Raw genomic sequence first — 14,755 nt, forward strand, 5'->3', positions numbered from 1 at the left:
TGGAAGGAGGGAGAGAGGCTGTCCCCATGGATATCTGCCCTGAGTCCTCACTTTGACAGTAATTGTGAAAAAGAGTTTATTCAAACACTGCTGACTTGGACCTCCCATGCTGTGTTACGTTGTTACCATCACGGGGAGGTTTCTGGGGTCCTTATCCTTCTTCCGGTGTGGCTGTCCCAGACTTGGCACCTCTCACTGGTGTTTCACAGCCACACTCTCTACCATGCTTCATCTCAGATTGCTCAACTCTGCACGTGAACTTCAAGGTGATGCATAAGTACTTTGTCTTTTTGCAGCCAGGTATGTAGGCAGTGAAATTACTTTTATTTACTTACTGAGTGGCTGAGACACTGCCACTAATTTTGATGGGTTTTGAGGCAAGCCCACTCTAATCAAAGTGACAAACTTCTTGGCCCTTCTCTTTTAGTTCATATATTTTAATATAAATGAAGAGGACAACAGGATTGGCCTGGGTCCTCCCTTACAAGGGCTTTTTTTTTTTTTTTTTTTTTTTTTTTTGTGTGTGTGTGTGTTTTTTTTAAAGACAGATGCTTGCATTCTTCCTTACTTTGCTGAATTGTACAAAATGTTTTGAACCGACACTGTGTCCATGAGCTGGGTAAGAAAGAAAATCATATTTTTGCCTTTGCACAAACCTGTTAATGTAATTTTCCTCATTAATGACAACTTAGTTTCAAGACACAAAAAAGTGTGGAACTGTTTTTTTTATACTAGATACAGCTTTTTTCATCATTGTTACCATTTTCTCTAGAGTTCAAAATGGCTTTTTAATTGAAAAGGGGAAATATTTATAAACACCATGTACAAAAAGATGTTAAATGCTAAATTGTGACAATGGACATAAAATGCTTGATATCTCTTTAGGGACTGTGCCTTTACTTAAATGTCTTACTTGGGTTGTGTGGTAATTATTTTTTTTTCAGTATAATGTACAAGACCGTATCATTGTCTAATATAGGATTCTAGTAAGTCAACACATAGCCTGGACTATGATCAGTCATTTAATTAGAGCTCTGACGTTTATTAACTTATAGTATTGATTTGTGTTTACCTTTTAGCTTAACATTTTTTAGAAGGTTTCCACAGAGAACTGATTCCAATAAATGTGCTTGTCTTTCTGAAAATGAAATTGACCTTTGGACTTTGAAGTAAATCAGAAGAGTGTTTTTTTCAGGGAGTTGTGGCACAGCTGCTGTTGATAAGCAGTGAAAATCACATTTTATTCCTATTTAGTGCTTTCCAAATTGTACAACAGTTTAGGAATAGACACATCCCAGGACACAAAACGCAGGTTCGGTTTCTGGCCATAGTCTTTTAAAGTATGAAAATCTGTTTTCAGCAGAGCCTTTGAGTACTATATGGATTAATGCTAGGAAGTTGGTTTTGAGGGTGTATGTAAATGTTAACATTCCAGTGAAGGATCATTGCAATCTTTTAACTTCTGTTATTTTAAATTTGTATGTGAGTCTAGTAATGCAAGATGAACTTGCGGTAGACCGTTCTATCTAAGTATCTCAAACATCAGGAACGCCTTTTTTATCTGAAGCCTGTTCTGCCTGTTTACAAACAATCATTTATAGTGGTGTTTAAGGAAAGAAAGTCAGGATGTCTGTCTAGATAAATAACTTCATGCTTTGCATTTTTTATAGTCAATGGCACTCATAGATAGGTACGACATAACAAGGTTTATAGCATCTTTATAACCTTATACTGCCCAGGACTTGCACATATATATTCCTTTAAAGATGACTTGGCCAAGAAGGATGGTATAGTTTACAAATTTAGAGTGAAGCTTAAGTCCCAGGCTCTGCGTTCACTACTCCACCATCACTCTTCCAGTCTGTGGACCCCAGATAAATCCTCACTTCTCTTGTATGCAGTCAAGATCTCAGTTCAGCGCCTGTATCTTGAAGCCCTAGATAATGGCATGGGTAGAATTTCCTGACTGTGTTGCCATACAGATACTGCAGGAATCCTTTAGGACCAAAGTAGAATCAAAGTTTACAGCTCAGACTCCAGCTGTTCTGGATACAGAATTCAGGGAAGTCTTCTGATCTCATCTCACCATGGATGTGATAAAATAAATTAATACTACTCCTTTTTACTCAACAACACTGCAAAACTAGAGTCTACAGATATGCGTGAATATTTTGGGGAACTGTTCGCAAGACAAAAATTCAACTTGATAAGCTAAATCTCTTTCACCACCCTCTGTAGTGACTAGAATGAGGCTCAGGCCTTTCAGAGGTGATATTAAAATGATTCCTTTTTCTCCTTGGTGACTGTAAGGGGACTTGAAGGAGTTGCAGCCTTGCAAGATTTATGTTAATCCTTGTGAATCCTTTACCACAAGTGCATACGTAAATACATTAGCTCTATTTCACTTGGCCAGATATTCTTATTTTAGTCCTTCTGGTAAGAATGTTTTATTTGTCTATTGTAACTGCATTCTTGATTATGGCTAAAAGGGATGTTGCTCTTGGATTCACTGAATGATAACAGCATTTACTATTTTAATACCTGTGGCTAACTGTAACCTTATTATAAAGCTAGCCTCTGTCTGTGAACCTCAGTACCTGAAGAGGATGGATTGTCACTTAGGTAGTTTTGCCCAAATCTTCTTTACAATCTTCAAATTACTGTTCAGACAGGACACATGATACAACTATTGGGTAAACATTTGTAGCACTATGTGAGTATAAAAAAGTATAAATACCTTATCAAAATAATGATATTCTTTTGTTTAAGCTCTCTCTTGAAATCAACAAAGTATGAAGTTGGAAATTACTGCTGTCTTTGTTAATACTGTTAACTGTTGGCATGTACCAACCATTGGAGACATGTTCTTGAGTCCTTCAAGGTTGTGTAGCTAAAGCAAGCACATTTGTTTGCATCAATGTATCTTGAAGAAGGGTCTGTAATGCCCATGAAGGTCATGATTCCCTGCTGATACAAATTAAGTCTATTAACAGCACTGTAGATACGGTGATTTATTTCAACTGAGGATCTGCACTTAGATATTTACTATTTTAAATGAAAACTTGGCAGGGAAATATTTCTGCATGTGTAGTTTTTGAGTCATTCAACTATTGTTTTTTGCCAGTATTTGAAAAGGGTAAGCCTGTATTGTTGGCAATACTTAGCATTTATCTTCAGGCTATGCAGTGTTAATTAAAAATAACTTGTTTCCACTTAGTGAAGTGTTAATAACAGTGTGATTTTGTGCTTGTAAAACGTGTCTTGTGTTTAAAATACATTGAAATAGGAGCTGGATATTGCTTGTAATATCTTCACAAGGGAGCCATATAGCTATTACTACGTATATTTTACAGAATAAAACTGTAGCTGAAGGCAGGAAAACTGAGATAAAGGGGTGAGCTCAGTTGCATGATTTTTGGAAACCAGAGTCTAGTATAATGTGCATCATTTTCCTAGCCCTTTCTTTATTCAGTCACTTTATGGGAACGAAATATTTCAGGGAAGATTTGTTTCTTTGTTTTTAAGCACAAAAGTCATGAGAGCAGCATTAATTGACAAGCAGATGTGAAATACTTCAAATACAGACACAGCTATATTAATGGAGAGTAGAATATACTGTGGATATGTTCAGATTTTGTTTAGTTTCTGTATGCTATTGTTTGTAATACGTATTTTTAAAATAGTGAATTTGGTCTTTTTAAGCTATTAAAAAAGTGTAGTCAGCAATTGTAGAACTTCCATGGCTACTGTCATGTAGCTATCTGAGATGAAATTCTGTGGGAGAATATAAAGTTAAAGAGCAATTCAGTGTTCAAAAGTACTTGGGACCAATGGATCACATATATCACAAACTGGAGAAGACTATACCAGGCCATTAATACTTGACTACTCTTGCAATAGATTTTGTAGTCAGGTGTCCCCCTAACAGACTACACAATTTTGAAATACTTAAATCTTTATAAGAATGATTTATCCAAGCAGTAATGTATGTTTTGGAGTTTTACACAGTTTTTTCAGGAAGAAAAAGAGTCTGAAGGTACGAAGCTAACCATATTCATGACCTGACCACATTCTTCATCTGGAAGTTACATTTTACAGTACCTTTAGTTTATGGGAAAAACTCAAGGTGAAGAATAACTTCAATTGCAGTTAGGTTTGCTTTCTGGACATTGATTACTGATAGTTATATGAAGAATTTGCAAATGAAGGTGTTTTATTTGTTTGCTGTTCATATTTTTTTCTTCTTTTCATATTTTTATGCTTCTTGTTGAGTAAGGTTATTTCATATTTGTTGCCTCAGTAATATAGGTTTGCTTTGAACCAGTTGCATCATTAGTTTGCACCTTTGAAGTTGCAGCTTACCAGGGAACGTTTAAAAAAAAACAGTATTTTACATGGATTCTGTCTTGTTAGACAAATAAGCTCTAAATACTAAGGTTTTAAAGCATGCGGCAATGTGGAACTGTGTCTTTATCATCTGAAAAATGCATAGATATACGCTAAGCTGACTCGTATCCACAATGCTTTTGTTAGTCCTGTTTTCCCAGCAGTTCAGAAAGGATCAATTTTGTTGTCTAAGCCGACAATAGCTTGCAAAGCATTACAAGAGTCTTTATTTACCTTGGTTTCTGTGCAAGTGTTGGTAGGAGAAATGGTCACATTACTGTAATGACCTCTCTCTAAGATGTATGTTTGATCTCCTCCCTATGAATATTATAAGCAATTTCAGAAACTGGAGGTAGTAGGGAAATATCTATGTTAGCATGAATCTTGAAATAATTTTTGAAACTAATTGTTCCCTTCATCTGATGGAAAATATGTTACTCATTTTGAGACCTTTATTACATTACATGTTGACTTGTAATGTAAAAGCTTGTTCCTGATCATCTCTAGTTTCTGCTTTAATACTAAGCATATTGCTCTGTTCACAGATGTTTTTATTTATTTTTAGCAAGGAAATAACTCTGAAATATTATATATTGTATATACGAAGGCTATATAGCTGAGGTATGACTACTTCTGTTTTCACTAGTATTTATTTTAGTATGATGTGTTATGTTCATAATATAAACTTAGTAGTGTACTATAGCTGAGGTCCAAATACTATGGCTAGTAAACATAAGCTATTTCTTTGACAGTTAGGAGAATATAGTCCTTTCTCCAGACATGTTATGAGTACTGACTTAAGACATATGGTAACGACACTTTTACTATGGGTTCTTTCCTTTAGATGAGAGCAATCCAAGTTACTGAGCAATGAATGATTGCTTTAGAGAAACAATGTTTAGCAGACATTTTTGTTTTTCATATAGGGTATGTACTAACATAAGAAAAAGATGTTCAAAACAACTAGTATATATAGAACTACTATGGTGCTATGGTATAGGAAAAACGCTGGGTGGTAGAGTAGAATGCGAACTACACTTTTCAAATAGATAGTAATTACATAAATTCCTTGCTTATGGATAGAAATAAGAAGATTGTTTGGAAGGTATACAGTTGATTCTGTAAAGACATCTGAAATATCTCAATAGCTCAATCTTCTATTGATGCCGAGAATGAATGTGCTGTTAAATGAAAAGATTGTCTGTTTTCGTGTTTTCATTGACAGTGTTTATTGAGTTTGCATTACAATGTTGTGGACGTTTTGAAACTCACTCATTCTGCTCTGTGGGAGTAAAATAATAAATGCTGCAGATTAAAGCACTATCAAACTGCACTGAGGCCATCTGAGTTTATAAATTGCTTACAGAGAGAAAGAGTGATTTTTCACATTAATGTGGTGATAATAGATTGGAATCAATAATAATAATTATATTAACGTTGTTCCATAAGTAACCTTGGACTATAAGTTGCTGTATTACAGCAATTCAGAAGATGAAAAGTGTTTAATTTCTTTCCTACATACAGCTAGCAAAACATGTTTTGATTCTGTGGACTTTTGCTCAACATCACAAATCAGTGTTCTGTGGCTGTAGGGGTACTGGTTCCTGAAATGCAGTGAGACTAGAAAATAAATAAATAAATAAAAATTGTAAGCACATATGATTTATCAAATGCTTTGATGAACTGAGGACGCAAAGAGCATAGTTTCTAAGAGATCGTAAATAACACTCGATTGTTTTTTTTTTTTATGTAATTTTTTACAGACTGACAAGAAAGAAAAAAATAATGCTTTGAATGTTGCGATAGATAGTATGTGCAAGAAGACAAGAGACCTTCGCAGACAGGTAAACAAACTGGTATTAACGGTAAAATAAAACTGGTATTAACGGTAGACTTAGAGGCTTATATAAATTGCTATTTTCAGACTACGTAGTGCTGCACTTCAAAAATAAAGCTTTCTTCTATGTTAATGAAATAGTGAAGATAATTACAATATCCCACAGAATATATACTTCCAAATTGTCAAAATTGTGCAAAACAAACAAACAAACAAAAAAACACAAATGTAGATATTGTCTGTACATGTGTATATACATAGGCAGAACTCTGCATGTGTACATATCTAAGAGAGCATATGTATAAGTATATTCTGTAGAAATACATCAGTAATGTACTTTGGAAATCAAGAATAGTTTTATTTTAAATATTCTTGAATTTTCATTCACTTTATTATGGGTTGTTGGAATAGATACTTTGGAGGGACCACCAGGTCTAGTTCTTCATTGCTGTGGGGACTTAGCAACAGAGAAGGGTACTGAGAATACTTGGTCTACAGTCCACACTCACGTTTTGCATCCCAGTATCCTGAAGCTAGTGGAAGACAAAATCCAAAACTGTGGTGTATTGCAGAAGGTGAGCAGTAGACATCAGCTGTGCTTACATCCTTGGAGCTGCAAGGAACATCTCTGGGAAATTTTTCAGTGATGTTGAAAGTACACGAAGTGCCAGCTTAGGAAGGAGAACTGAAAGGCCTGTAGAACATTGAGACAGGCCATCCCACCTGATCATATGAAAAATTTATGGCCACGCAGAACATGAGCACACACTGCTCTTGTTTCATCTCTAGCAGTGGCTGTTGGTCAGTTTTCTGGTGGAAGAATATCCCTCCTAACTTTGTGTACAGTCTTATAAGCCAACCTGTGCCTTAGGATGGTTGGTAAATAAATTCCTTTCTGTCTCCCACAGTCAGTCAGGAGAATCCTTGAAAGATAAGGTGAATACAATATAAATATGGTGTTTACAAGTAACTAGTCATCCAGTTTCCTTTCACATTTCATCATAACTTACATTACAAGCTCAGTCTGTATGTTAACTCTTCCATTCTGTCATACCATCTCTTCCATAAGTTAAACTTCAGTTTATAACATTTCTTCATTCTGTTACAGTGTTTAAAATTATTAAAACATTTTATTTCCTATATAAACATTTGTAAAATGTTCAGGCAAAATGTAGTCATCCCCAGTTTGTAGGCCATCTAGAACCAGTATTTTCCTTTAAACAGAGTAGCTCTATGGCTTCTTGATATTTTCCTGGAAGGTATGTATGAGTAAATAGTTCATCTGTTCCCTGCAGTTCTGTGTTCACACATGTAAATTGCATAAGAATTGTTTTAGGAGGAATGTCTAACCTCTGATCTGGGAAACACTAAATTGTAAGTTGTGCACCTGCAGATGTTGCAGTACTCTTAGTTGCTCTCAGTTATGAACATTCATTATTAGATACATGAAAATTGTTATTTGATGAATTCTTTTAGCTTTTATAATATATTTTTGAATGACACAGTGTACCATAACAGGTAATAGGTTCTTACAGCAGATTCAAGGCTACATTGTGCATAATGTACTCTACTTTCAGTCAGTTACTGGGATTGTCTCTACAGAATTGGGGTTGAAGCTGAAACCTTATGAAATTGTATTTTGAAATCCCTTGTAGCTATCATTGTAGCACACAGTATACAAAACTATCATGTAAGTTCTTGCTTAGTCAGTGCCTGATCATGAGTTATCCCATGGGCCCATGTGAAAAATGGTTTTCGATCACGGTAAGTGAAATGAAGGAAAGCCTGTATCTGACAACACTTGAAGACCAAAGTAGCCATCTCAAGAACAGTGTGTTCTGGAAGCTCTAAAAATCTCTTGCTTTTTAGATGAAATTATTTGTATTCTTTTCAAGAACTTTTCTGGCACCTGTGGGGATTTAAAACTATTCTGTTTTGTTGTGACTTTGTTTATATTATGCCAAAGAATTGCATGTCATTTCTGTTCGTACAGTTTTACTGACTTTTTTACAGTTTTTCACTGCTTCCCCGCCTAGCAAATCTCCATGAATATTTAGGATGGAATTGCCTGTTCATTCCAGAATCTAATTCTGAGAAATTACCAGACTCTGCTGTTACCTCCCTATTGTTTACTGGGAATAGTTTGCACAGATGTTTCTCCTGTGGTTGCTGCAGGATCTTTTTTGTGTGTGTGTTTGTGGGTGTGTGTGTATTCTTTCTTAATGTTATTATTGACGATATTCACACAGTTGTATTTTGCTTCTTCATCGTGGATGGAAAGTTTTTTCTGAAACACAAAACAAGATTGCATTCCTGGCATCCCTTTAAAACAGGAAAGAGAGATCCCTCATTAATAATGAATTTTTAGTTTTTCCAGGACTTTTGCCAGTGTATACTTGTGAGGCAGTAGAGTTTTCTGTGAGCAGTTTACTTTACTCATCAGGATAGTGATGTTAATAATGTTGCAAACAGCTGCTGGGATTTTATTCTCTGTTCTCTACTGTTTGTTCTTGAGAACCCTATGCCCAATGTTTTATGAACAATATTCTTCTGTGTTTCTTTTTTATCCACTTTGATATCAAAACAAAAATTCTTCAAGCTTCCATTTCTCTAACAGTCTGTTCAAAAGGTAAGGGTAAGGCCTTGCACCTTAAAAATAAAACAATTTGTTAGACATTATCCTCCCTCTGCTTTACCTCTTCTGATGGTGTCTCTTTCATTTACAAATCGGAGATAAAATTTAATCACAGCACGATAACTTCCCTCACAGTGCCTGCTAGTACTAGTGGTGCTGTTGTTCTTTGTTTATGTGTCTCCCTATATTTCTGCATAGCTTTCAGCCTTTTGCTTGAGAAGTGGCCAGTCATAAACAAACATACTGAGTAGTGGAAAAAAATGAATTGTTCTGATTAGGATGAAGAGAAATTAATACTGCTTCAGATATTTCTTTTTCCTTTCCCTGTTTAACATTGCTTTTCTTAGTTCTATAATGCCACACGAGCCATATTTGAAAATCTCACCTCTGAGTGTTCCTTAGCATAGCTGAAATAACAAATGTCAAGCTTGTTTGTATTCAGCAAAGGCACAGCATCATCTTTTTTTTGGAAGAAGTGTTTCACTTTGTTGAATTTGCAGGATAGAGGATTTCTTAGAACAAAATAATTATGATAATTTATGTATGAAAGGTTAATTAAACCACACTCACCAGTAAAAAGCTACAGCAAAGAATTATGTAATAAGAGAGAAAACTAGGCCTCTGGTTCAAAACTGAATACCTCTAAATTACCACGAATGTGACAGAGGTTATTGCAGTCACTGGTCCTAAAATAATTATTAAGACTAAAATTACTACAATCTGGGCTATGAAGAACCCAAAACCTCTTGGGGATGCTGAGTTATCAGCTCTGGATATGGTTACACAGTGTTTCATTGTTGATTATTATAAATTAAAATCCTAATATTTCAAACTGTCCTTCCTCAAGGTCACATTCATGTACTTAATTTTAAGGAGGTGAGTATGTCTCTTTTCTACAGTTGGACTTCTCTGTCACAGAAACTTTTACAGGTAGCTTGGCAGAACCAGAGGTTCAATGAATGTGTTTTCTTTATAGTAGTGAAAATTCTTACCATTTTCTTTTTCACTCCTAAAATTGCAGTATGAATAAAGTTGGGACCATGAATAGGACAATAAGAATCCAATTCAGTGTTGGGTTGTCATAGCTTCTGTCTTTGCAAATAGTTTTTGAGAGCATACAGTGTATCGAGATTGAGTCTCCTAACACAATAAGTTACAGTAAGTTGGAAGATAAAAACATTCCAAACTTAAACCAGTCCATGTGATTTTGGTAGCTTAGTTTGTCCTGAGTACTTGGTAAATCAGTGGAAGCTGTCTTTGGATGTTGAATCAATCCAAAAGCTCTAGTGGAGGAATTTGCATCCAAATCTTGTCTTGAGAAACAACAGATCTCTGTTGTTTGTGCTATGCATTTCTTCTGCCCTACCTATAATGGCAGAAGCATCAAAAAGATTTTTTTGTGTTTTTATAGCTGTAGGAGTCTTTACCTTTAGTGAGTTTTCACGTAGATGCACATTAGTGCAGAACACTAAATGAAAACATTTCCTTCAGCAACAAACCTGTCAGCATGTAGGAGCTTAAAAGACTTCAGTTTTCTTTTTTCTTCCAAAATATATTTTCTACATCTATTGTAAAAATATTTTTTTTTGCAGTAAGAAATTCTGTAAACTTGATAATTCATATCCATCTCGTGTAATTTTGATAGGTATATTTCATGCTGTGTTATATGATAAAAATGAACAACTGCCATGGTTAGGATTATAACATGGAAAATAACCTCTAAACAAAGTAAATGAAGCCCCAATGATCAGTTAAAAGCTTACATAAAATCTCATTTAAGAAAGGTAATTTGCAGAGAATGTTACACTTATTTAATAATTTAGGAAAGAAGTTCCAAGAACAATTAATTTAAATAGAGAAAATTGAACATCAGCCTATCTTATAATTCTTCTTGCTCTATTAATCTATTATCAGGTGGTATAATCAGTAATCTCATTGATAAAATAATATGAAGGCTACCATATAAAAATCTATCATTGTTTTTTCCAACAAGATAGAAAATATTTGGGTAATTTTGCAATTATGAAACTGTGATGCGGGATATTTTGTGAGTACAAACATAATGAAGTTAATACTTTCTTTGTAAAATGAAATAGCTTTTTCCTTTGACATCTGAACTACAAGAGAGAAAACAGAAAACAAAATTAGGTTTGGTCTAACTGTAATTTTTAATTTGTGCAAATTGTAGTAATCAATTCTGTCCATTGAAGAACATGAATATTTGTTTGGCTCCATTGATTTTGATAGTGCTAATACATGTTTTAAGTGTTCTGTTTATCTATACTCACACAGGCATATATGCTCACACATATGAGCATGCATATTTAGGTACTGGTAGATAAAAATTGTCCCTAAAATTAAATAGTGTTTTCTATGTAATTGGCAAATTGTAGCTGCAGTTAGTTTTAGGCATGTAATCCTGCCCCTAATGTAGGAATACAGCATGTATGTGTTGATGTTATAGAATACTAATAGACAATAATAACAGTAGTCTTTAATAAATAGTCATTATATATATATATATATATAATAGAGTTCAGTAAATAGCTGATACTAGTGTAATGCTATCTTTTGCAGCTTCGTAAAGCCATTATAGATCACATCTCAGACTCCTTCTTAGATACCACCGTTCCACTTCTAGTTCTCATTGAAGCTGCTAAAAATGGAAGAGAAAAGGAAATAAAAGAATATGCTGCTATATTTCGAGAACATACCAGCAGACTTGTGGAGGTACGTTTTATTGTCTTGAATTTTCTTTTTTGGCTGTATGGTGTACGTGACTTGCCAGTGCAACATTCCCTTATCTTCTAGATACCATAAAACCAACTAAGTGTGGTATTTCAGGTAAGATTACATTAATGGCCTAATATAGTAGGAAAAATGCTCAATTTTTTACATAATGGTGTGCAGTGAGATAGTGGATAGGATTTCTGTCCTATTTCATTGCATAAAAATTCTGTGGTGGGGAATTCTTCTTTGAGAAATTAGAGTAAGCCTTTCCACAAAGATGCTGAGTGGGAACTTGATCAAATGTTTGATTTTAGGGAGTAATAGCTCAAAGTGGAAGCCTTCTAAGACATGGTAGACTAATCCTACTCTGTGTACAGTGTATACATGGTCTGTGTATATTTATGTTATGATTTAATATGGTGCCTACAGTTAGGAGTGCATACTTGAAAAAAATTTAAGTAACTGGCTTTCAGAGAGACTACACACAGTCCCACCTCCTATCGTATAATTAGTAATTTCATCTCGTCACTTTACTAGCGATTACATTGGACACTGGTATTCAAAATGAACATAAAATTGAAGTTATCTTCTGGATATCTACTAGAACTGAAATATCTTATTTGAAAGTTGCTTGTATTTATTTAGAGTACTTAATATCTTTCAACAAGAGCTTGATGATTATATTCAGCAGCATTCTGATAAACTGGACTGCTAAACCTGCAAACAAATTAGTTAAATAGTGGTTCTACTACATCTGTCAACTGCTGCCCTACCAGAAGTAAAACAAAAACAGCAAAATATTAACAAGTAACCAAATTGTCACAGAGGGACTTTGTACGTACAAACAGATTTATCTGATTTCTAAGAAGAAATTGAATAATTTCCAACAATAGCAGCAAAGAAAAAGAATTATGGCAGCTCTTTTGTAGAAAGTGGAATACCAAATAATTTGATATAAGTAGAATAGCATTTAAATACATTATATTGGAAAATGGAAGCATTTTTTTTTTTAGCATCTTAAAAGTTGGTAAGCACAAAATATGTATTTTTAAAAATGACGATAATAGAGCACTGAACTGTTGCTTTAATTTGCCAAGTAATACAATATGTAGATAAAATGAGATCTCTTACCGATCTCAGGTTATGAAATACAAAGCTGGAAAGCCAATCACATATGCCATTGCAGAGTTGGGCTTTGTATTCTTGTAACTGAGAATAACTTAAGTCACATATTGAATGCAAGTGTGTGCCTGACTGTGGAATAGCAATGGCCATCATAATTAAAGGTAAAATACCTGAAAAGCTAAACAACTAAATAAATTAGTTGCCAAGAATAACATATGACAGTAACAATAGTAGAAAAGACTGGTAGGTGAGGTGGATGAGACATCAGGCAATGGTAATGTAACTATGAAGGCAGTTGTCACATCCAAGGAGTTCTGATGTGGGCACACGATCATATAGCAGAGGCCAACAACTGAAGTGTGACAGCCCATGTTATTAAATAAAAAAGCACCTTTTTATTAGAAAATATATCTATATTTCAGCTGCAAGTAGATGCTATGGAACATATGACATCTTGAAGCTTCTTGCAAGGGCTGAGAAAACCAGCTCAGATGCTGGCAATCCCTAGTTTCTGTCTTAGAGAACAAAAACTAAGGAAAAAAAAAACAATCTCGCTGTTCTTTCTGAATGTAAGACACCTAAGGACTGGATCAGGGTCCATTGTAAACCTTTGACATCTGTAACATTCTATGGTGAAGAATTTCACAGCTTGATTATGTGTTTTGTAGAGAAGTATGCAAGAAACCCCTACCTCATCATTTACTTTGCTGTACCTGAATTCTCATATCAGAGGAGAAAATGAGCACCAGTCCCTATTTTCCTTCTCCATGCCACTTAGAGATCTCTGTCATATGTCTGCTTAATTTTCTGTTTTCAAAGCTAAGTGTTACTTTTTAAGTTTTAAGACTTTTTTAATTTTTGGAAGCCATGTAAAGATCACCTTGCTACCCTCTACATGCCTTTTCCAGCTCTTCAGTGTTGCTCAGGAGGTGGTAGGTTGGAAGTGTGTATGCTATTCAAGACATGGATATATACAATGCTTTCATGATGGTCTCTGTTACCATAACATACGATAACATATGCTGACGCTATTTCTTAGACCACTGATGAATACGAAAGTTCAATTTTTGCATAATTTTATATAATAATCACCAAATCATACTACTGATTAGCAATAGTCTGCTGAAGTCCAAAAAAAAGGATGATAATCTTATTTAAAAAGGATGATAATCTTATTTATCAGCTATGAATTGCTGGTTAACTCAGCCACACTAATTTTTAGTAAAGCCCTGTGGTTTGTCCAAGAACAGAATGAGGAGGTGTGGCAGGATCTACATGCCTGGATGCCTGGATCTCACTATTGCATGCACAGCACAATTAACAATCCAACTCTTTCCTGGCAACCTTAGGGAGTGCACTTTTCAGTCCCCTGACTATAGGGAAATAGATCTGTCAATTTGTGCTTGGTTTTAACATTGATCTTCTAAAAGATATTTATGGTGCAAGAAAGCTTTATAACTATTTCCTTTTTATCCATGTAAAGGTAACCTTTTGCAATTGAAGATATTTGCTGTAAAATAAGACACAGGTACCCTCTGCTAAAATTTAATTCTGTCCAAACAGAATTAAAAAAAAATGTATCTTTTTTTTTTTTTTTTTTTCTTGATCCAGTCTAGAGTTCAGCTTCTCTAAGTCTCTTCATTAAAACAGTGCTTCAGGTTGATCCCATTCCATCTGAACATGCTCCATACACATACAACATTGCTTAGCTAGGGTCATGATGTTAGTGTTGCACCAATGAGTAATTTGATGATACCAATTCAAAAATGGAGACAGGACAACATACTGTGACACCGGATTGATAGTGCATTTTCAAAATAATCACCCATCATTTCAATCAAGATAGTTTTATTATTTTAGTGTGCCCTATGTAAAAGTTGATACACATTTTCATTCTATAAAATTCTGTGTCAGTTCTAAATGTTGCTGCTGTTGCTGTATTGGTAAAATCATCAGTGTTTCATTTTAGTTCAGTGATAACTTTGCTTGCAGAAATTAGCAAAATAAATTTTTGAATCCAGTACAAGACCTGTGTATTTGTA

At 34.6% G+C, this 14,755-nt stretch overlaps 1 protein-coding gene across 11 annotated transcripts in view; it reads left to right on the top strand.

Moving 5' to 3' along the window:
* CTNNA3 (catenin alpha 3) overlaps window positions 1-14,755 on the top strand; it is a 457,011-nt gene that overhangs the window by 261,846 nt on the left and 180,410 nt on the right. For 10 of the 11 annotated variants that reach the window (XR_004752032.1, XM_035330601.1, XM_035330600.1 and 7 more), the window contains 2 exons: window positions 6,150-6,230; window positions 11,436-11,588. Coding sequence is in view for 10 of the 11 variants with exons in the window: in XM_035330601.1 (XP_035186492.1) it covers window positions 6,150-6,230; window positions 11,436-11,588 (234 nt within the window). In the remaining variant the exon portion in view is untranslated. Of the gene's footprint in view, window positions 1-5,230; window positions 5,314-6,149; window positions 6,231-11,435; window positions 11,589-14,755 lie in introns of those variants that run through there. The other variant, XM_035330604.1, reaches the window with a different exon arrangement.

This window comes from Oxyura jamaicensis, chromosome 6 (assembly GCF_011077185.1).
Source record: "Oxyura jamaicensis isolate SHBP4307 breed ruddy duck chromosome 6, BPBGC_Ojam_1.0, whole genome shotgun sequence".
In the NCBI taxonomy this organism is placed as follows: Eukaryota; Metazoa; Chordata; class Aves; order Anseriformes; family Anatidae; genus Oxyura; species Oxyura jamaicensis.